At 45.7% G+C, this 24,249-nt stretch overlaps 1 protein-coding gene across 7 annotated transcripts in view; it reads left to right on the top strand.

Moving 5' to 3' along the window:
- DYSF (dysferlin) overlaps nt 1-24,249 on the top strand; it is a 378,584-nt gene that overhangs the window by 341,562 nt on the left and 12,773 nt on the right. For all 7 annotated transcript variants that reach the window (XM_077478068.1, XM_077478062.1, XM_077478063.1 and 4 more), the window contains 6 exons: nt 3,558-3,700; nt 5,256-5,395; nt 9,297-9,385; nt 10,340-10,435; nt 12,214-12,355; nt 13,626-13,725. In XM_077478068.1, coding sequence (XP_077334194.1) covers nt 3,558-3,700; nt 5,256-5,395; nt 9,297-9,385; nt 10,340-10,435; nt 12,214-12,355; nt 13,626-13,725 — 710 coding nt within the window. The remainder of the gene's footprint in view (nt 1-3,557; nt 3,701-5,255; nt 5,396-9,296; nt 9,386-10,339; nt 10,436-12,213; nt 12,356-13,625; nt 13,726-24,249) is intronic.

Raw genomic sequence — 24,249 nt, 5'->3', positions numbered from 1 at the left:
AGGGTCATAGTTTACAGTTAACTCTAAATTGATAACCTGTAAATGCTTTTAAAGAATTTCCTATGGACAAATCTATGTCATGTTTTTTTTTTAGGATTTTATATGCGTGTGTGATATTAAAGCTTCATATATCTGATATCTATTTACTTGATGCAACATCATCTTTTATATTTTACCAAATATTGGGTATAACACGGTGTATGTTTGCACTAAATTTTACTTAAAGCGGGAGTCCGCCGGGACTCCGCGTTTTTTTTTTTTTTTTAAAGTCAGCAGCTACAAATACTGCAGCTGCTGACTTTTAAAATGGTGACAGTGACAAGTGGGATATGCCAGATGTGGATCTCCTGGCCTCCAGCTTTAACAGCAAACTGGACAGGTTCCTCTTCAGTTGCAGAGATCCTCTAGCAGAAGCATTTGGTGCTCCATGGGATCAGCATGTCAGCACAATCTGAGATACATGTTTCCTCCCCTGAAATTACCTCCTTGTCTGCTCCAATCAAAATAGTTACATAAAGACACCAGTCCAACCTGAGTGAGTGTCTACAATTGTCCCTATCCCTGTACATTGCACACTCACATCAGTCCCTACCCTTAAGCAGCCCACAATCCAAGGTCCCCATTCATATACTAGGGCCAATTTTGGACAGAAGCCAATTAACCTACCTGCATGTCTTTGGAGTGTGGGAGGAAACCGGAGTACCTGGACGAAACCCACGCAGGCACAGGGAGAACATGCAAATTCCAGGCAGGTAGTGTTGAGGTTGGGATTTGAACCAGTGACACTTTTTACTGCTAGGCGAGAGTGCTATCCACTACACCACTGTGCAGCACCACTGAATGAAGGACATTCCAGTGATCCTCAAAGCTTAGGATTGGCCCAGACGCATTTGGTTTTCTAATTTGATCAATTTCCTGGTAGATGCTCTGTGGACTCTTCCAAGTCAACTGGATCTTCAGTCCCAGGGATTGGTTTACAATCCTGCTGCAGAGTTGCTGGACAAATCTATGTCATGTTTTTTTTTTAGGATTTTATATGCGTGTGTGATATTAAAGCTTCATATATCTGATATCTATTTACTTGATGCAACATCATCTTTTATATTTTACCAAATATTGGGTATAACACGGTGTATGTTTGCACTAAATTTTACTTAAAGCGGGAGTCCGCCGGGACTCCGCGTTTTTTTTTTTTTTTTAAAGTCAGCAGCTACAAATACTGCAGCTGCTGACTTTTAAAATGGTGACACTTACCTGTCCAGCGCGCCCGCGATGTCGGCACCCGAAGCCGATCTCTTGATCGACACTCAGGTGCTGCCGCCGCCATCTTGGGTATGGGAATCAGGAAATGGAGCCTTTCAGCTTCATTTCCCGGTTCCCTACTGCGCATGCGCGAGCCGTGCGGCGCAATCTGGACGGTCCCCGCTGCCTCTGGGAACTGTGTGTTTCCCAGCAGGCAGCGGGGCACTTGCGCAAAGGGGCGGGCACTTGCGGAAAGGGGCGTAATCTATGCCCCTTTCCGCAGACAGCTATCCCGGAAGTGGGTGCAGTTACCTGGATTATCCAGGTAACTGCACCCCCCTCCCCCCTGAAAGGTGCCAATTGTGGTGCCGGAGGGGGGGGGGGATTCCGATGAGCGGAGGTCCATTTTAGGGTGGACCTCCGCTTTAAAGTGTTACTAACCCCACAACAGTAAAATTAGTCTGTCTGCAGTAAAGAATGTAGTGTTTCTCAACTCCGGTCCTCAAGGCGCCCTAACAGGTCATGTTTTCAGGATTTTCCTCAGACTAATTGGCCGTGGTAATTACTAAGGCGCTGAAACTGATCAAATCACATGTGCAAAGTAATGGAAAGCACGAAAACATGACCTGTTGGGACGCCTTGAGGACTGGAGTTGTGAAACACTGGGTTATACTGTGGAACCTAAGGGGTTAATACTCCACATTGTGTACAAAGGCTTCTGATCCTGTTTTCTCTGATCTTCCCCTTCTATTACTGTCCCCAATTCATCTGCTATTAGAACAGAGCCTTGGAAGCAAATGCTCAGTTTGGTGTGTATTGTTAGAGGTTGTTTTTTTTTGGGGGGGGGGGGGTGCATGGGATCAGCACAGGGCCAATCAGCACTGTCCAGACAGAGGGTCATAGGTCATGCAGCCTCATAGGACAGTCAGTGGAGAATGAAAACTCCTCCTACAAGCTTTAACCAGACACTGATAGAAGTCACAAGACTGCTAAATACTGCTGATGAGAAAAGGTATTTAGCAGTTTATATAACATGCATAATTGGCTTCTATGATATTGTTGTACAGATCTGTATGCCGGGGATATGCAATTAGCGGACCTCCAGCTGTTGCAAAACTACAAGTCCCATCATGCCTCTGGGTGTAATGCTTGTGGCTGTCAGAGTCTTGCTATGCCTCATGGCACTTGTAGTTCTGCAACAGCTGGAGGTCCGCTAATTGCATAACCCCGCTGTATGCTGTCTGTGTACTGTACATTGCATTCGATTTCTTAATAAAAGGTAGGTGTTTATTTTTTTGAATGTGAAAAAAATTCACTTACATTTATTTATTCCTGAAAATGTGAATTTGGTAAATAGCTGCTCAACCACCATTTTATTCTCTGGAGTAATTTCCAGCAAAAAACTCTGATTTTAACATGTGTGGGAAAAATGAAAACGTTGCCCCAGGAAAATAAAAATTACATTTTTGAAACTTAAAAACCCGTTGCATACCCGTATTAGACAAGTGATGACGTAGTCTGCATAATCTGCAAGGTGCTCAGATCATCTTTTTATTTTTACTTATTCCTGGGTTATGACTGCCTGAATGCCTCCTGCGTGTTTATGGATTTGCTTTTTACTATTTGATTTGTGAGTCTACTTGGGTTTTCACATTACTAGTGAGGCAAACATGAACAAATCAACTAGAGGCAAAACTCGAACCTCCCTGTCGGGGTTTCTGGTAAAGACCACGATTAGCTTAGACTTCCAGTCCTAGGGGAAGCCCATTTTGCATTTGGTCGGTTGCCATTCTATGACAAAATCAAGACCGATTTAGATCCGTAGATTCCATTCAAAAACAGATACGGTATGTTAGAGCAACTCATGCTTTATATAAAGTGAACCTAGGAGCCCCTCTAAGCTTTTATAAGTAAAGTTTTCTGGAACGCCACCAGTTCCAGTGCCAACTTACCCGTCAATGCGAGGGCATAGGTGACTAATAAGGACATGCTCATTGGCAAGAGAACAGGCTTAGTACAAAAGTTAGGAAAGTCAAAATGAAACTCCTAAAGCAGGATTAGCAGCCTGGTTGCAAATGTTAAAATATTGGGTTTAGGTCAGAGATATGCACTTAGTGGACCTCCAGCTGTTGCAAAACTACAAATCCCATCATGCTCTGCCTCTGGGTGTCATGCTTGTGGCTCTCAGAGTCTCGCTATGCCTCATGGGAATTGAAGTTCTGCAACAGCTGGAGGTCCGCTAATTGCATATCCCTGGTTTCGGTGGTACATTGTCCTTCCTATACATGAGTAACTTCTTGCTTCTCTCCTCTCAGATCAGGACCGAACAAGTGGAGGGACCAGTTACGACCGTCTCAGCTTCTTAAACTATTGGCCAAGAAGCGTAACTTCAAACTCCCCGTCTACAAAAACAACAAGATCATCTTCCGTCGTCAGGAGTACAGTCTGTCTGATCTCGGTGAGCTGCTGAATACACACCTCTACATACACTATATTGTCAAAAGTATTGGGATGCCTGCTTTTACATGCACATGATCTTTAATGGCATCCCAGTCTTAGTCTGTAGGGTTCAATATTGAGTTGGCCCACCCTCTGCAGCTATAACAGCTTCAACTCTAATGAGAAGGCTGTCCACAATGTTTAGGAGTGTCTATGGGAATGTTTGACCATTCTTCCAGAAGCGCATTTGTGAGGTCAGGCACTGATGTTGGACAAGAAGGCCTGGCTCGCAGTCTCCACTCTAATTCATCCCAAAGGTGTTCTATCAGGTTGAGGTCAGGACTCTGTGCAGGCCAGTCAAGTTCTTCCACCCTGAACTCGCTCATCCATGTCTTTATGGACCTGTCTTTGTGGTGGAGGGGGGATTATGGTTTGGGGTTGTTTTTCAGGGGTTGGGCTTGGCCTCTTAGTTCCAGTGAAGGGACCTCTTAAGGCGTCAGCATACCAAGACATTTTGGATGATTTCATGCTCTCAACTTTGTGGGAACAGTTTGGGGATGGCCCCTTCATGTTCCAACATGACTGAGCATCAGTGTCACAGAGTCCTGACCTCTACCCGATAGAACACCATTGGTATGAATTAGTGTGGAGGCCTCTTACGTCCACATTAGTGCCTGACCTCACAAATGTGCTTCTGGAAGAATGGTCAAACATTCCCATAGACACACTCCTAAACCTTGTGGATGGCCTTCCCAGAAGAGTTGAAGCTGTTATAGCTGCAAAGGGGGGGCCAACTCAATATTGAACCCTACGGACTAAGACTGGGATGCCATTAAAGTTCATGTGCTTGTAAAGATAGGGTACTTCTAAAAATACAGTCTTAGCTTTATAAGGAGGACCTGTCATGATCAGGCTGAAGCAAAAACCCAGATACTCAGTCTTCATTATAAATGTTCCTTTATGATTCACATAGAGCAGTGATGGTGAACCTTGGCACTCCAGATGTTTTGGAACTACATTTCCCATGATGCTCATCCACACTGAAGAGTGCAGTAGCATCATGGGAAATGTAGTTCCAAAACATCTGGGGTGCCAAGGTTCACCATCACTGACATAGAGCATTGGTCATCAACCCTGTCCTCAGGGCCCACTAACAGGCCAGGTTTTATGTATTACCTTGGGGAGATGCAAACCAGAATACTGCAATCACGGAGCAGCAAATAATATCACCCGTGGTATATTTCAATTATCCTGCAAACCTGGCCTGTTAGTGGGCCCTGAGGACAGGGTTGATAACCACTGAGAGTACCAATGAGTTAGATAATTTAAAACATTCAGCAGATGTTTCTAACTGTAGTGGGGGCATTAGAGTGTAAGCTCTTCTGGTGCAGAGATCGATGTAAATGTCTTAGTTGTCTCTGTACAGCACTATGGAATATGTCAGAACTACATAAACTTATAATGATAGTGACCCACCATGGGGGGGATATTAGAGTGTAAGCTCCTCTGGTGCAGAGACTGTTGTGAGTGGCTTGGAATATATTCCACATTTTCACATTTCCTCTCCCTGACAGATGACAGTAAATTCTCCAATCCACACCTGGGACCTCCTGAGGAGCGTCTGGCTCTGCACGTCCTGCGCAAACAGGGCCTGGTCCATGAACACGTTGAAACGCGATCGCTCTATAGTCCCATGCAGCCGGACATAGAACAGGTAAGAAATCTGTATTATACGCACTATAGCACAACACTACCTCAATGCACTGCCTCAAAGGCAACACTCATGCATTGTGGTGTGACACAAAGCACCTTAAAGCAGAAGTAAAGTCCGCTATTAATTTTTTTTTTAACCACTTCCAGACCGCCCACCATCCTTATACGTTGGTACTTTGAAGGAGGATATGGTTGTTAGCTAGCTGCCATAACCCTGGTATCTTCATCATCATCATCTTCTATGAGCGGTCCGGTTTAAGATATAGGTGGTCCCTGTGGCGGATTCGCCACAAGATCACTTTTATCGGCGGCGGGAGAGGGGCCCCCCCCCTCCGGTGCCCTTACCGTTGCATCTGTCCCCTGCCTGAGTATGGAGACGAGTGAGGGGAAGATGGCCCCCACCCGTCTCCATATCACTGCAGGGCAGAAGTGATGTCAAAACGTCACTTCCGCCCATAGCTCTTAAAGGGCATTTTTTTTTTCTTTTTTTTAAATGGCAATTTATTTTTTTGCATTTAATATAAATATGAGATATGAGGTCTTTTTGACCCCAGATCTCATATTTAAGAGGTTCTGACATGCTTTTTTCTATTACAAGGGATGTTTACGTTCCTTGTAATAGGAATTAAAGTGACACAATTGTTTTTTTTTTAAAAACAGTGTAAAAATTTAAAAAAAGGTAAAATAAATAAGAAAAAATAAAAATGTTAAACGCGCCCCGTCCCGACGAGCTGGAGTGAGTAGCGCCCGCATATGAAAACTGTGTTCAAACCACACATGTGAGGTATCGCCACGATCATTAGAGTGAGAGCAATAATTCTAGCCCCAGACCTCCTCTGTAACTCAAAACATGCAACCTGTAGAATGTTTTCAAGTGTCGCCTATGGAGATTTTTAAGGGTAAAAGTTTGTTGCCAATCCACGAGCGGGCGCAAGTTTGAAGCAAAAAAAATTGGGCTAACTTTACTGTTGTCTTATTTTTGTATTGCAATGACCTCCATTTTATTCTCTAGGGTGTTAGAAAAAAAATTATAATGTTTGGGGGTCCTTAGTAATTTTCTAGCAAAAAAACTGTTTTTAACTTGTAAACAACAAATCTCAGAAAGAGGTTCGGTCCTTAAGTGGTTAAATGCTATAATGTATTAGTATGCACAGCATATTAGTACATTATGGCAGACTTACTTGTCAAGTGTTGTCCTCCAGCGCGGCGCTTTCATCTTCTCCCGGTCTTCCTTCCGGGTCCCTGTGCCTTCAGCCACTTGATAAGCCAGACCACCATGACGCCACTCCCGGGCACGGGAGTCACATCACTGTGGCGTGGATCGGGGACTGATCAGAGCAATAAATGTTCGCTGAGCTGTGCACGTGCAGCTCAGTGAATATGACAGCTGGCAGGCATGCCAGCAGTGAGGTCTCTCCTCCAGTGACTACCTCTTGGAATTAAAGCGGAGGTTCACACAAAAATGGAACTTCCGCTTTTTGGAACCCCCCCCCCCCCCTCCGGTGTCACATTTGGCACCTTTCAGGCGGGAGGGGGGTGCAGATACCCACGTCCGGACATAGACTCCCACGGGAGTCTACACCTCTTCCCCCCCGCTGTCTGCTGGGAAACACACGGGTCCCAGAGACAGCAGGGTCCATACGCATGTGCAGTAGGGAACCAGGAAGTGAAGCCGCAAGGCTTCACTTCCTGACTCCCTTACCGAAGATGGCGGCGGCAGCCCCCGAGAGCCGAGCGACAGATCGGCTTCGGGTGCCGACATCGCAGGTGCCCTGGACAGGTAAGTGTCCATATTTTAAAAGTCAGCAGCTGCAGTATTTGTAGCTGCTGACTTTAAAAAAAATAATAAAATTTGGGCGGACCTCCGCTTTAAGTTTATTATAAAACTGGATATAAGACATGATTGCCCCCTTTTAAATTGTACAACTCATCTACATGTCTTGTGTTTTATTTGGCTTGTTTATCCAAATAGCATTCTTTTTTTAAATTTTCATGACCTCTTCTGTTTTAAATGTCACTTTATGCATTGACATACCTCTGTCCAGACAATATGGTCACCTGCTGATTTGGTACAATCCACAGGCAGCTTAACTCTTTAATAAGACACAGAAGTTGTATCCAGTGTTGCCAACCTAGCAGATTGAAATTCACTGACACGACATCCAGAATTTACTTGCATATCCACGTTTATAGCGGCATTTCCAAAAGTTACTTAATTTCAGTCTTAATTGCAAATTTCAGAATTTAGGCTACAAACAAGTACAATATGCAATTAGCAATGTGATTTAAGGTAGATAACAAGGCAAAAAACATATTTCTTATTTTATTATTAATATAGTAACTAAGTAGCTCAGGGACAGGACTCAGGAGGGCAAGAAATTAGAATTGGCGGCGCCAGTGGTGTCGGCGGGGGGGGGGGGCCCGAGTAGGTCCCCAAAAAGCCCCGGGTCTTGGGCATGCACAGTTTTGTTATTAGTCCCGACCCCGTGCACCGCCACTGAGCGGGGACTGATCTGACCCAAGCGTGGCCGAGTGGCATAGCAGGTCCCGCCTTCTGGAGCCTGCAGCACCTATGATGGACGTCTCACTGGTCCAATGTGGGGACTGCGCGACATGTGACGTTCATCATAGGCGCTGCAGGCTCCAGAAGGTGGGAATTACAGTGTGGCCATCACGCCACTGTGAGAAGATCCCGAAGCAGTGCTCGGGCAGGCGATTCTCCTCTCCTGTCGTGTGTCCCGTGGCTCTGGCTCCCTGCTGTCCACTCTACGGGTGCTGCACACTACGGCTGAGCTGCAGGAGGTGGTCACGTCACCTGAAGTCTGGTGGTCAGTGTATCATGTCAGTGTGGGTCAGTGTATGTCAGGTAGGTTAGTGTGGGTAGGTGAGTGTATGTAAGGTAGGTGAGTGTAATGGTCAGTGTATGTCAGGTAGGTGAATGTATATCAGGTAGGTCAGTGTATGTCAGGTAGGTGAGTGTAATTGTCTGTGTAGGTCAGGTAGGTGAGTGTAATGGTCAGTGTATGTCAGGTAGGTGAGTGTAATGGTCAGTGTATTTCAGGTAGGTGAGTGTAATGGTCAGTGTATTTCAGGTAGGTGAGTGTAATGGTCAGTGTATTTCAGGTAGGTCAGTGTATTTAATGTAGGTGAGTGTAATTGTCTGTGTATGTCAGGTAGGTGAACGTAATGGTCAGTGTATGTCATGTAGGTAACACACACCACAAGCCTTGAATGCCAACATGTACTGTGACCTACTGAAGCAGAACATGATCCCCTCCCTTTCGGAGACTGGACCGCAGGCCAGTATTCCAACATGATAACAACCCCAAACACACCTCCAAGATGACCACTGCCTTGCTAAAGAAGCTGAGGGTAAAGGTGATGGACTGGCCAAGCATGTCTCCAGACCTAAACCCTATTGAGCATCTGTGGGGCTTTTTCAAATGGAAGGTGGAGGAGCGCAAGGTCTATAACATCCACCAGCTCTGTGATGTCATCATGGAGGAGGGGAAGAGGACTCCAGTGGCAACCTGTGAAGCTCTGGTGACCTCCATGCCCAAGAGGGTTAAGACAGTGCTGGAAAATAATGGTGGCCACACAAAATATTGACAGTTTGGACCCAATTTGGACATTTTCACTTAGGGGTGTACTCACTTTTGTTGCCAGCGGTTTAGACATTAATGGCTGTGTGTTGAGTTGTTTTGACTGGAGAGCAAATGTACACTGTTATACAAGCTGTACACTCACTACTGTACATTGTAGCAAAGTGTCATTTCTCCAGTGTTGTCACATGAAAAGATAGAATAAAATATTTACAGAAATGAGAGGGGTGTACTTACTTTTGTGAGATACTGTATCTCTTCAGCCACTCTGTCCTCACAGCCTGTACTTTTTGATTCCAGGGCAAGCTGCAGATGTGGGTAGACGTGTTCCCCAAGCTTCTGGGATCTCCTGGGCCGCCGTTTAACATCACACCAAGAAAAGCAAAAAGGTGAGATTTATGATCTGATCCTCTATAACACGCCTGCGGGTTGTGTGGGGGCAGGGAGATTCCAGCTTATCTCATGTGTCATGTGACCCAAGTCATCTCACATCTGATTGGTGACTAAAGTAGCGATGATGTGGTCACTGCAATTTCCTGTTGACATCAATTGCAAATGATCTCTTGCCTGAGATCTGGAATCTGATTGGTCACACTGAGGTCTTCCAATCTGCACACTAAAAATACATTTAGTCGGTGATATTCATTAAACCCGTAAATGTATGCTTTCACTGTGGCCATGCTACTTTACAGAAATTTGTTTTAGCCTTACAAATTGGGAATGGGTTAGAAGCTCTGTCAGGTTTTGACATCTTTGTGTCCCTATTGGGACAGCCTGCTTAGTCCTCCAGACTGGTTTGCTCTGTGTATTTCTTCCAGATCTGTGCAGTAATCCAGTGTGAGACTTCCTGTAATAAAGACCTCTCACCGCTGATCTCTCTCCTTGTGCAGGATGGCTGGTCTTGTCTCCACCCCCTCCTGTAGTTTTCTGCAGGCAGCCTGTAGTGGGTGGAGCCTGCTGGGTTCCTCCCACAGCTCTGTGCCCACTCTTTGTGCAGGATGGCTGGTCTTGTCTCCGCCCCCCTCCTGTCGTTTTCTGCAGGCAGCCTGTAGTGGGTGGAGCCTGCTGGGTCCCTCCCACAGCTCTGCTCTCTCTCCTTGTGCAGGATGGCTGGTCTTGTCTCCACCCCCTCCTGTCATTTTCTGCAGGCAGCCTGTAGTGGGTGGAGCCTGCTGGGTCCCTCCCCCCGCTTTGCTGTCTGCTCTGGCTATGTACAGACAAGCACTAGGCCAACCCAGAGATGTAATCAGTGACTTTCCCGAAGCAGCACAGCAGTGCACTGCAACACACAGATGTGAATGCAATCATAACATTTATGTGTTTAATTCTTGTCTCTCCTCCAGGTTTTTGTTGCGCTGCATAATTTGGAACACCCGGGACGTCATCCTAGATGATGTCAGCATCACAGGGGAGAAAATGAGCGATATTTATGTGAAGAGGTAAGTGGTCTCCATACTACAGATCTCATATAATAGCAGAGATGTGTGCAATCTACAGCTCTATGTACAACCAGCCTTGTACAATATATTACATGTCACTCACCACCCAATCCACACACCCCTCTCCATTATTATCAGAAGAGTCCGGAAGTACTTCTCCTCCAGAACCTCTTATATACAGATCACTGATCCAGTGCCGCTTCCTCCTCCGCTATCTGACAAGACACACACTGTCACCTTATATACAGATTACTGATCCAGCACCGCTTCCTCCTCCGCTATCTGACAAGACACACACTGTCATCTTATATACAGATTACTGATCCAGCGCCGCTTCCTCCTCCGCTATCTGACAAGACACACACTGTCATCTTATATACAGATTACTGATCCAGCACCGCTTCCTCCTCCGCTATCTGACAAGACACACACTGTCATCTTATATACAGATTACTGATCCAGCACCGCTTCCTCCTCCGCTATCTGACAAGACACACACTGTCATCTTATATACAGATTACTGATCCAGCACCGCTTCCTCCTCCACTATCTGACAAGACACACACTGTCATCTTATATACAGATTACTGATCCAGCGCTGCTTCCTCCTCCGCTATCTGACAAGACACACACTGTCATCTTATATACAGATTACTGATCCAGCACGGCTTCCTCCTCCGCTATCTGACAAGACGCACACTGTCACCTTATATACAGATTACTGATCCAGCGCCGCTTCCTCCTCCACTATCTGACAAGACACACACTGTCACCTTATATACAGATTACTGATCCAGCACGGCTTCCTCCTCCGCTATCTGACAAGACGCACACTGTCACCTTATATACAGATTACTGATCCAGCGCCGCTTCCTCCTCCGCTATCTGACAAGACACACACTGTCACCTTATATACAGATTACTGATCCAGCACTGCTTCTTCCTCCGCTATCTGACAAGACACACACCGTCATCTTATATACAGATTACTGATCCAGCGCCGCTTCCTCCTCCGCTATCTGACAAGACACACACTGTCACCTTATATACAGATTACTGATCCAGCGCCGCTTCCTCCTCCGCTATCTGACAAGACACACACTGTCATCTTATATACAGATTACTGATCCAGCACCTCTTCCTCCTCCGCTATATGACAAGACACACACTGTCATCTTATATACAGATTACTGATCCAGCACCGCTTCCTCCTCCGCTATCTGACAAGACACACACTGTCATCTTATATACAGATTACTGGTCCAGCGCTGCTTCCTCCTCCGCTATCTGACAAGACGCACACTGTCACCTTATATACAGATTACTGATCCAGCACCGCTTCCTCCTCAACTATCTGACAAGACACACACTGTCATCTTATATACAGATCACTGATCCAGCACTGCTTCTTCCTCCGCTATATGACAAGACACACACTGTCATCTTATATACAGATTACTGATCAAGCGCCGCTTCCTCCTCCGCTATCTGACAAGACACACACTGTCACCTTATATACAGATTACTGATCCAGCGCCGCTTCCTCCTCCGCTATATGACAAGACACACACTGTCATCTTATATACAGATTACTGATCCAGCGCCGCTTCCTCCTCCGCTATATGACAAGACACACACTGTCACCTTATATACAGGTTTATACTGTTTTTTTATAAAGCCAGGCAGTGTTTCATACACATATGCCCCATGTGGGTGCTACCCGTTTTAAAAAAAAGATTTCCTCCCTAGCTAACCATCTTGCCTCTTTCTTCCCTCAGCTGGATGATCGGCCACGAAGAACATAGGCAAAAAACAGACGTTCACTACAGGTCTATGGGTGGTGAAGGCAACTTCAACTGGAGGTTTGTCTTCCCATTTGACTATCTCCCCGCCGAGCAGGTCTGCTCAGTCTCCGCAAAGGTAAGAGCAGCCGAAAAAGTGCGATCGTTAGTAAAGACGCGCTGTCTGAGAGTACTAACCGGCTGTGTGTCAGCAGCCAACCCTGGCATCCGCTTCTGGCCAAACTGTCACATTTCACACAGAAAATATTTGCACAATGTTAAAAAGTTGTGCGGCAGACAAAACAGTCATTGACTTTTATGCTTAGGAACATGCACCTCATGATCAAAGTCATGATCAAGTCATGATCAAAGATGGCAGCAGCCATCTAACGGTTCTCATTTTTCACGGATAGAAAAGCAGATCTGTTGTGGCCCCTCTGTATGGATGGTTTGTTTTGGAATATTCAAGCACAAGAACAAATCTATTCTGTAGATACCAATGATAAAATACTGGTGTGGAAGTACCGTACGACAGACAGTGGTAGGAAGCGGTGTTCATTTTGTTGACAAAACTAACACTATTTTAGTCAACTAAAATACGACCAAAACTAAAACAATTCAGACGACTAAAACTAAAATTACATTTTAGTAAAAAGACTATGACTAAAACTAAATCGAAATTTGACATCAAACTTAAACTACAGTGGAACCGCGGATTTCGAGTAAAGCAGTTTACGAGAATTTCGCAATACAAGCAATTTTTTTTTTTTTTTTAAATCGCTCTCTCGCAAGACAAGCAGGGTTTAAGTTGCTGGGGTGTGCAGTAGCACATTTGGCCAGAGGTCCAGTGACGCTCGGAGACACTCAGTTCCCGAGTGTCTGCGAGCATCTCTGAGTGGTCTCCGAGCATCTCCAAGTGTTTCCAAGTGTCTCCAGCGCCCCCACACCTCTGGCCACGTGCGGTACTGCATAGACAAGCAGTGGCTGTGGAACGGATTATCTAAGTTTCCATTATTTCCTATAGGGAAACTCGCTTTGATATATGAGTGCTTTGGATTCCAAGCATTCTTCTGGAACCAATTATGCTTGTAATCCAAGGTATTACTGTAATTTTAAAGGCTTTCTTTTTTTTTTTAATAAACTGCATGACAGAAAACAGGAAACTTTATTATACAGAAAAGAAATAGAGCATACCATAGATGCAACTAAAAACATATAAACACTGCCATCTACTGGTTGAAGAATATATCTCTACTAAATTCTGATGTAATGATTTTGCACAATATACAATTCTGTATTCCGGCAAGGATTTTATAGCCAAATAGTTCCTGTGTGGACAGGGGGGATGGGGCAACTTTATGTCAACAGGTAAGGTTCACATACAATATTCACATATCTGTCTTCTACAGGAACACTTCTGGAGCTTGGATAAGACTGAAAATAAAATCCCTCCAAACCTCATGATACAGATATGGGACAATGACAAGTTTTCCTTTGATGACTATCTAGGTGAGTATAATGGTGGCATGTGCCTTTAAACAGGTCTCAGCCAAGAGACATATATTGAAGTGGTTGTAAACCCTTACATATACCCAGGGAAAGGTCCTTAGGTTATACACAGAGATTAAACAAATCCTCCTACATAAGTTGTATCTGTTTATCTGCTGTCCTCTTTTCCCTACATCTGTTCAAAGTGCTGAATTTATGAGCTTGTCTGAACATGCTGAAAAAGAAAGGGTGGAGAGCTGAAGTTACAATCTGCAGAGCTCAGTTAGGAGAGCTCTGAGAGCTGATTGGAGGGAAGAGACATGCCGCCTCCTTAACCAGTACACAGGACAAAGCTGAGGCTGTCAATCCACTGGAGGTCCCTCCCCTGTCTCCATTTTTCATTGGTGTCAGGAAAAATTGTCAGACGTGATTCATGCAGATGGCAGAGGAACAAGGTAGCAGACAGAAATGACACTTGGTGCTTTTAATTGAGACAAGTACTCACTATAGAGGGATATGCTTTGTTCATATTTCATGTCTAAGGTTTACATTTACAACCATTTTAACCACTTCAGCCTGGAAGGATTGACCCCCTTAATGACCAGGCCATTTTTTTTTTTTTTTTGCGATATGGCACTGCGTCAATATAACTGACAATTGCGCGGTCGTGCGACGCTGTACCCAAACAAAATTTATGTTCTTTTTTTTCCCCACAAATAGAGCTTTCTTTTGGTGGTATTTGATCACCTCTGCAGTTTTTATTTATTGCGCTATATACAAACAGGATATTTGGGGGGCACACCCTAAAAGATGCATAAAGATGGTGCAGCCATAAGACCATACAACAGAACAAAGTATAAGGCCGCGTACACACGCGCGGACTGTTCGCCCAACTTTGTCCGTCAAACAGTTTCGGCAAACAGTCCGCTCAAAATTAGCATGGACGGACATGGCCACACACGACGAACGAACAGTTTGCTGAAACCGTGCGCGATGACGTGAACGGCACGTACGACGGGACGAAAAATACGACGTCCTATACACTGCATTATAACTTTCGGCGTGTGAATCCTTTCTGAGCATGCGCGGAACTTAGTTTGACGAACAAGCCTACACACGAGGGGACTGTTCGCTGAAACAAAGTTTCAGCGGACAGTTTTTCGGAAATTCCGAAAAACCTTGTTCAGCGGACTGTTCACTGAAACTGTCCGCTGAACGCCCACACACGAGCGGACTGTCCGCCGAAACACTGTTCAGCGGACAAAGTTGGGCGAACAGTCCCCGCGTGTGTACGCGGCCTTACAGTGCAGACATGCAAAAAAGACATTTACCTCCAGCAAGGCTTATTTAAAACACCGAGACATTTTCAAAAAACATTATCAAAAAATATGGGGATTTGGTCACACCATATTGCTATATGGTGCTTAAGCCCACTTACTGGGACAAAGTACCCCATGATTAGTGGGTCCTACACTATCCATAGACTGGGAGATCCTGCTTCTCTGAACCATGGGAGCCATACACTCCTCTATATGGGAGAACTTGAGGTCTCCACCATGACACAGGTGGTCACTAATGAGAGGTACTTAATGAGGGAGTGGGGTGCTCCACCCAAAAGGAATTGCTCAGAATCCATACAGTAGACAAACAAGATATTTGGGGGGCAGACCCTAAAAGATGCATTATAGATGGTGCTGCCATAAGACCATACAACAGAACAAAATATTACAGCGCACACATGCAAAAAAGACATTTAGCTCCTGCAAGGCTTATTTAACCACTTTCCGGCCGCCTCACGCCAATATGCGTCGGGTTGCGGGTCCTGTGGACTCGATTGCCGTGGGGATACCCACGATCGTCTCCCGGAGAGGAAGAACGGGGAGATTCTTTTTTTTTTAAACATGAGTTCTTTTTATTGAAAAAATAAACGAGGTACGGTACATACAGAAAAAACCAAATGCGGTCTCCAACAAATCACATGATATTCACAGGTGCAATCGTCACATACAATGAATGTACACGTTTCACATAGATCTGCAAGTCAGTACATGGTATTAAATGGTTACCGGATCCAGATCATCTCCCCCAGAAATCCACCCACCCCTCCCCTTCCCGTCCCCATCTGCCCATACCCAACTCTCCTGCTAAGTCCTATCAATAGTAGCAAAAAGTACTCCGCAGGGGGTAGATTAAGTTATACATGTAGCAGGGTTTTTAAACCACCTGTCCCATATCTTCTCATATTTGGAAGGGCATCCCCTGTGGAGGTATATAAGCTTCTTAAAAGGCAAGACACCATTAATGTCCCCAAGCCATTGAGAAATCGTTGGAGGGTCAGGTCTCATCCAGACTCTAGCAATCATTTTTCGAGCAGAAAACAGGGTTTCATGTAAAAATATTTTAGTGTATTTATTCAAAGCCATGTCCGGGAAAATACCCAACAGGCACAGCTTCGGCTGAAGTACGGCTGGGGAACCCATCGTATCATGGAGAAACCTCACCACCTGGGACCAGTACGCCTGAATCTTAGGACACTCCCAGAGAAGATGAAAAAAGGTACCAGACGCACACGCACACATAGGGCAGGTGCCAGGGCACGCGCGCCTGTACCTGGAGACCGTGAGTGGCGTGAGATACGCTTTATGCGTAATAAAAACTTGAGTTAACCGGTCAGAGAGTTTGGGCGATGCTAGTTTACAGGTATCCAGCGCATCACTCCATTCATCATCAGTAATAGGCCCCAACTCCCCCACCCACCTATTTTTAAGTGAGAAGGCAGCTACAGTCATGGAAGGAAGTGATAGCATTGCATAAAACTGTGAAATTAATTTTTTGGGATCTGGGTTTTTAACTGCCGCCATCAGAGGATTGGGGGGTACAGATGGGTCACCTGTGGGGAATTGGGCACGGTAGGCGTGTTGAATCTGTAGATATCTGTAATAAAAGTGATTCGGGAGCCCATATTCTGCCTGTAAAGCAGAGAAGGATTTCAGCTTGCCATCAGTAAGCATGTGAGACATATAAAATATGCCCTTCCCGCACCATGATCCGCTATCCACAATCCGTCTGAATTCTGGGAGGCACCAATTATGCCATATGGGGGTGTACTCATGCAGGGATGGAAGGCTCAACTTAAGAGAGGCAATGCGCCACACCCTCCTGTAATGGTAAAGAAGAGATGTGGCAGACTCCCTCCCACCTCCCCCCCCTGGTCCCCCAACTATCGCCACCATCGGGTCTGAGGTAGGCCCGATCCAGGACGGGCACAAAAAGCGCAAAAACCTGTCTTTATCCGTTTTATCAATTTGGAACATTTGCGACAACTGAGAAGCTATATAATAGACATTAAAGTCCGGCATTGCCAATCCTGCTAGGTCAGTGGGTAGGCACAACTTTTGCCATGCTAGTTTGTGTCTACTGTTACCCCACACAAAGGGTTTCAAGAGGGCCTCTATCACCTTAAAATGTTTAAGAACCAGGTAGACGGGGGAGTGCCATAGCACATACAAAATTTTAGGAAGGAGAATCATCTTAATCAGATTTGTACGCCCCATAACCCCCAAGGGAAGGCGCGCCCAAAGCTGCGTTTTTTGTTTAATCAGGTCAATCAAAGGAGTTATGTTAAGTTTAATATAATCTGACGGGGATCTGGAAGTCAGGACGCCGAGGTATTTAAACGTATCCACCCTCTGCAAAGGCAGCACAGCACTGTCCCTAGGGGGCGGGAAACTGTCCAGGGGCAAAATCTGTGACTTGTCCCAGTTAATTTTAAGACCGGAAAACTTACCGAAGTCTTCTATCAGTGTCAAAGCAAGGAGGAGTGATTGAGTCGAATCATTCAGGTACAGTAGGGTATCATCAGCATAAGTGCTAATCTTCTCCACCATCCCGCCCCTACCCAAACCCACAATGCCTACATGTGCACGCATTGCGATAGCCAGTGGTTCCGCTGCCATAGCATACAGCAAGGGCGACAAGGGACACCCCTGCCTAGTCCCTCTAGACAGGGGAAACTGCTCCGAGGGCCAGCCATTCGCCAAGACCTTGGCCACCGGATTTTGATAAAGTAGTTGGATCCACCTAATAAACTTAGGCCCTATACCAAACCGAGCCAAGCAATCCCATAGGTATCTCCACTCAACAGAATCAAAAGCCTTGGCGGTGTCCAAGGCGACTATTATCCTAGAACCGGGATCATCATGGGGGGTCTGGAGATTGATAAACAATCTACGGAGGTTAAACGACGTGTTTCTACCGGGCATGAATCCCGCTTGATCCACATGGATCAGCGAGAGAATTACTTTATTGAGTCGGATAGCCAGAATCTTAGCGAGTATCTTAACATCAACCTGCAAGAGGGAGATAGGGCGATAAGATTCCGGGAGGTGCGGGTCCTTTCCAGGTTTAGGAATTAACACAATAGTCGCCTCCGTCATAGATGTCAGGAGTTCGGCATTCTGAAATATGGACTCGTAGATTGCTAGAAGCCTAGGGGCCAGTAATTCTATGAAAGTAGAGTAAAATTCTATCGGCAAGCCATCTGAGCCCGGGGCCTTAGATTGTGGGAATGTAGCAATTGCCGAAACTATTTCATCCCTAGTCAGGGGTGCCTCCAGCTCAGAGACCTGTGCCTCGGTCAATTGGGGGAACTGCAATCCATTCAAGAAAGATTCCATCAGGGAGGGGTCAGCCGAGGCAGCAGAGGTGTACAGAGAGGTGAAAAAGTCACGAAACATCTGCGTGACCCGTATTGGATCCGTCTCGAGTACACCCTGTGGCGAGCGGAGGGAGATCACCACAGGAGGTCTCTCTTCACCATGAACTAAATAAGCCAATAGTTTCCCCGCTCGCTCACCATGCTCAAACGACCTCTGCCTGAGAAAGAACAACTTCTGTTTGGACTTTTCATAAAGCAATAAGTCAAGTGTTCTAGAACAAAGTCTAATACTATCCGCCTTTTCTGCCGAGGGGGTCACGTACAAAATCCTGTTCCAGTGTCTGTAGGGTATGTGTCGCCTCAGCTATCTTAGCAGCAGAAGTTCGCTTTACCCGGTTAATTTGGGTCTGCAAGGTCAGTCTAGCATGAAGTTTAAAAGCTTCCCAAACTACATACGGTCTGGCCGAACCCTCGTTAGTCTCAAAAAAAGCCCGCCATCCCGATTCAAGGTCCCCATCGTCAGGGAGGAGAGTTAGCCAGAAAGGATTAAGGCGCCAAGACGTTAGGGGGTGAGTGTGCCGTAGGGAGAGCGTCGCCCAGTAGGGACAGTGGTCAGAGAGCGATCTGGGGCATAGGCCCACGTCAGCAAGTCTAGGGAGGAGGGACGTGGAGAAGAGTATAAGGTCAATGCGGGACATAGAGTGATGAGTAGCAGAGAAACATGTGAAAACGCGTTGAGTCGGATGCCTAGTTCGCCATGAGTCCATCAAGTGGAAATCGCGGAGAAGTCTGGCAAACCTGGTCAGGGAGGGGCTCGGGGCAGCCCGAGAGGGGCCCGCCATCCTATCTAGGGACCTGTCTAACACATTATTAAAGTCCCCCAGCCACACCACGGAGGCGGCAGGATGAAGAGCCATATAATTAAATCCCTCAGACAGCACTCCAAACTGGAATGGTGGGGGCACATAAAAAGCCATTATAAGAAACATATCCCCATACAGTTTTGCCTTAAGAAATACAAATCTACCCAAGGGGTCGATGACCGAATCCTGGAGTTCAAAGTGTGTGTGTTTAGCTATCAGGAGGGAGACACCTCTGGAATGGGTAGAGTGAACAGAGTGATACCCCCAGCCTATCCAAGGACGCCGAAGCGCCCTGAGCATAGGACCCTCAGCATGTGTTTCCACTAAGGCCACCACATCTGCTTTCATCTTTTTGAGCTGTCCAAAAACCGCTGACCGCTTAATAGGGTCCCCCAATCCCCTCACGTTCCATGTAAGGAATTTCAGTGTGGCCATGGGTGCTTATCAATCGATGATGAGATTCCAGGAGACAGATCAACCCACAAAAACAGAGCAAGCATTACCTGCCCCCCCCCAAATAAAGGGAGGCCCCGCCCCTCCTACCAGACATACATTGTACCATAGAAAACAGTCATAATAAAACTCAAAATAAACCTGTGTACCCCAGAAAAACCATACATCCCCCCTCCCCGCCCTGCACTGGCCCCAATTAGTGCGGGCATTAACCCCAAACTGCCAACAGGGCATAAACAATGTCCAACTCGGAAAGGAACAACCCCGCAACCGGGAATCACCCATAGAGACAGGAGGAGAAAAAAACAAGGCGTTATGCCGGTTGTTCCAATCCGAGAGGCACATAGTGAAACTTCGGGCGAAACTTCGCTGTATTATATGACACTATAGGACTGCGCTCACAGAGCAGAGTGAGCTTGTTGGTTATCTGGTCCCCTCCGCCGGCCAGGAGGGCGCACAAAAAAGTATACATTTCCATAATAAGTAGCAAAACAACCGAAGGTAAAGTTTCAACACAGGCACCGGTAAGGGTAGCTGTAGCACACAGTGAGATAACACGTGTCCAGTGCCATCTTGCAGAAGACGCCAGGCCAGAGTAAGGAGTTTCAGCACATACAGGGTGGGGAAACCTGCCCACAATCTCTCGGGTAGCAGTACGGTCCATTGCAAGGTGGGTCTAGGCGGACAGGTGCCCCGTCACAACAGGCCCACTCCAGCCATGCGTGCACTCCAATGAGAATGTTAAGTCACATGAAGCAAAACGGAGACAGTCAGCAGCACAACATTTTAGGTCTGGAAGTAGTGCGCCTAATAGGAAGAACTAACAGGCCATAGCATGGTCAGTAGAAAGGTGCATAAACACAGCCCCAATCCAGGGAACAGATACAGTAAGAAGTGCGTAAGTGGAAAAAGAAAAGGCATTTTCATCCTTGCACATATACTCATCTGCCAGCATCCCGACGCTCAAGCCACGACAGCACTGTTTCAGGATCCTCAAAGAAGTGGGCCCGGTCCGTGCCTTCCACACGCAGACGAGCAGGAAATAACATGGCATACTTTATATTCTTGATGCGCATGTGTCTTTTCACTTCCATAAAACTTTTGCGTTTTTTCTGAACTTCAGAGGATAAATCAGGGAAAACTGCCACGGTTTTGTTTTCAAAAGGAATATTCCCCTTTTCCCTGCTAAGTCGAAGGATGGTGTCTCTGTCCCTAAAATTCAGGAATTTGGCAATAAAAGTGCGGGGAGGCTTGCCTGACAACCTATGCGCGCGTTCCACCGCAAACATGGGGGAGAATGAGTCCCTGCCATAGGTATCCACAAGCAGCTTTTCCAAATAAGTCGGGGGGTCTCTGCCCTCCACCCCCTCTGGCAGGCCTATGAAACGCAGGTTACATCTGCGAATCCTGTTCTCAATGTCATCCTGTTTCTGAAGGAGTTGATGCACTTGGTGCTGCATGGCCTCTGAGGAGATCTGAAGGGGGGGGAGGGAGTCCTCTACATTACTCAGGCGGGTTTCAGCTTCAGTGACCCTCTCTCTAAGCTTCTGAAAGTCTTGCCGAACCAGCGATATATCTACCTTTACCTCCTCAATCCTGGCTGTGAGGTTAGTCTGGCAGTTCGTTACCGCTTCCTGGCAGGCCGTAATAGCATCGAGGAGCCTGTTCGTGTCTGCGCTCCGCGCGTCCTCCTCCCCCTGCATGGCGGCGCCATCTTGGTCTGCGGGGCCTGGTCCTTCATGCCTGTATTGTGACAGTCTGGCGGCCGCTGCACTGTTCCGCTTCGTCGGCGACATGTGCCCCACGATTGTCCGGTCAGCGGTGCGGTCAAAACGGAGGAAAAAAAGGCAATCTGTGTCTCAGGATAGGTATTCAGGATATGTGGCCGGCGGAGCTCAGCTCACATGCGTCCTATCTCATGCCGCTCCAGGCCACGCCCCAGAACGGGGAGATTCTAATGTAAACAAGCATCTCCCCGTTCTGCCTAGTGACACTGTCACTGATCATAGCTCCCTGTGATTGGAGCAGAGATCAGTGATGTGCCACATGTAGCCACGCCCCCCCACAGTTAGAATCGCTCCCCAGGACATACTTAACCCCTACACTGCCACCTAGCGGTTAACCCCTTCACTGCCAGTGTCATTTACACAGGAATCAGTGCATTTGTATAGCACTGATTGCTGTATAAATGACAATGATTCCAAAAATGTGTCAAAAATGGCCGATGTGTCCGCCATAATGTCGCAGTCATCATAAAAAAAATAGTTGATCGCCGACATTACTAGTAAAAAAAAAAAATTATTAATAAAAATGCCATAAAACTATCCCCTATTTTGTAGACGCTATAACTTTTGCGCAAACCAAAAATATGCAGAAGAATTCGTATCGGCCTAAACTGAGGCAAAAACATTTTTTTTATATATTTTTTGGGGATATTTATTATAGCAAAATGTAAAAAATAATGCGTTTTTTTTCAAAATTGTTGCTCTTTTTTTGTTTATAGCGCAAAAAATAAAAACCGCAGAGATGATCAAATACCACCAAAAGAAAGCTCTATTTGTGGAAAAAAAGGGTGCCAATTTTGTTTGGGAGCCACGTCGCACGACCGCGCAATTGTCAGTTAAAGAGACGCAGTGCCGAATCGCAAAAAATGCTCTGGTCTTTGGCCAGCAAAATGGTCCGGGGCTTAAGTGGTTAAAACACCTAGACATTTTGAAAAAAAACATTATTAAAAACAAAACAATATTTTTTTACTTTCTGCAATAATAAATATCCAAAGAAAAAAAAAATAGTAAAAAAACTATTTATTCATCAGTTTAGGCCAATATGTATTCTACATATTTTTGGTAAAAAATTGCAGTAAGTGTATATTGATTGGTTTGCGCAAAACTTATAGCGTCTACAAACTTTGGGAAAGATTTATGGACTTTTATATATTTTTTATTGTTTTTACTAGTAATGGCGGGGATTTGCAATTTTTAGCAAAACTGCTACATTGAGGCGGACAAATCTGACCCCAAGTGACACTTTTTGGGGACCAGTGACATTATTACAGTGACAACTCAATCACAAAAAAGCATCAAAGGTAAACTGTTAGCGAAATGTAGTGGTGTATTGTGGTCACTGTGGACACATGATGCAGCCACTATATCTGACTTCCGCGTCACTATCGCGTCACTATCGATACGTCACACTGTGAAGCGTCATGCGTCACAGATGGTTGCCGTACAACCACGCCCCGACATGTTTCGTCATCAAGACTTATTCATGGGATTGGATATAGAGGCTGCATCGTGTGTCCGCCATGACTGCAATACACTGCTACAGTTCGCTAACCTGAGTTTGCCTTTGATGCTTTTTTGTGATTGAATTGATGTGAGTTTAATGATTGAAAATTTTTTTTTATTTTTTACAATAGATGGTTTTTATGTTATTAGACTATTGGAAGCACTTTTTTCATTCACATGTGGAGCAGTCCTCTTCTGTTGAGCACGGTCGGATATCGGAAGTACCGTTACCCCTGGTGGGTTTAAAAGTGTTGATGCCGAGCATGAGAATGCAAGGCATTTAAATTTGGTGAGTGAGTTTCTTAGAGGGAGCGGAATCACTGTCACATAGGGTGTGGTGAAAGGAAGTTTATTTTCAGTATTAATCATAGAATATTTGTCACCGGTTTAATCACTTGGAATTCATCACCTTTAAGGACTTTAATTGAAACTTCTTTTTCACCTTTTTTGCTTTTCAAATTTGTAGTTTATGTCATTTGTTTATTTTCACTATCACTTGGTGTTATTGAAATTGTTTTAACATTTGTTTTACTTTAATTTTGTGATTTTAGTGACACTATTTTTTCATTTAAATATGTTTACATTTTACTTTCACATTAAGTGGCAGCTCCAGTGTAGTTTATTTGCATGAGGGCAGTGGTGGGACATCAACCAAAGGTGCATGAGACTTGCTGACCAACAGTTGCAGGGGTGGACTGACAACTCATGGGGCCCCCGGGCAATAGGAGATTATGGGGCCCCTGGGCAATAGGAGATTATGGGGCCTTCGGGCAATAGGAGATTATGGGGCCCCTGGGCAATAGGAGATTATGGGGCCTCCGGGCAATAGGAGATTATGGGGCCACACAGTATACACACACACACAGTATACAATCACACAGTATACACATACATGTACACACAGTATACACACACACACACAGTATACAATCACACAGTATACACATACATGTACACACAGTATACACACACACACACAGTATACAATCACATAGTATACACATACATGTACACACAGTATACACAGACATGTTTCTATTGGCTGAGAAGGTACTGGAGAGGTGGGGCAGCTATAATCTCAGGATTTTCCGACCAAAGGGATGTCGGTAAGGGACATTTCAGAGACAGATGCAAAAAAAAACACAGATTTTGACATACTATCCCGGGTTTTACTGAGGCTGGCAACCCTGATGGGGCCCCCTAGTGGCTCGGGGGCTCTTGGGCAGTGCCCGAGTGGCCCAATGATCAGTCCGCCCCTGAACAATTGGATATACTTTATTTAAAG

Source organism: Lithobates pipiens, unplaced genomic scaffold, assembly GCF_037356315.1.
Source record: "Lithobates pipiens isolate NorthernLeopardFrog02 unplaced genomic scaffold, aLitPip1_a1.2 Scaffold_13, whole genome shotgun sequence".
NCBI classification, from domain to species: Eukaryota; Metazoa; Chordata; class Amphibia; order Anura; family Ranidae; genus Lithobates; species Lithobates pipiens.
This window is presented reverse-complemented; position numbering and strand designations above follow the sequence as displayed.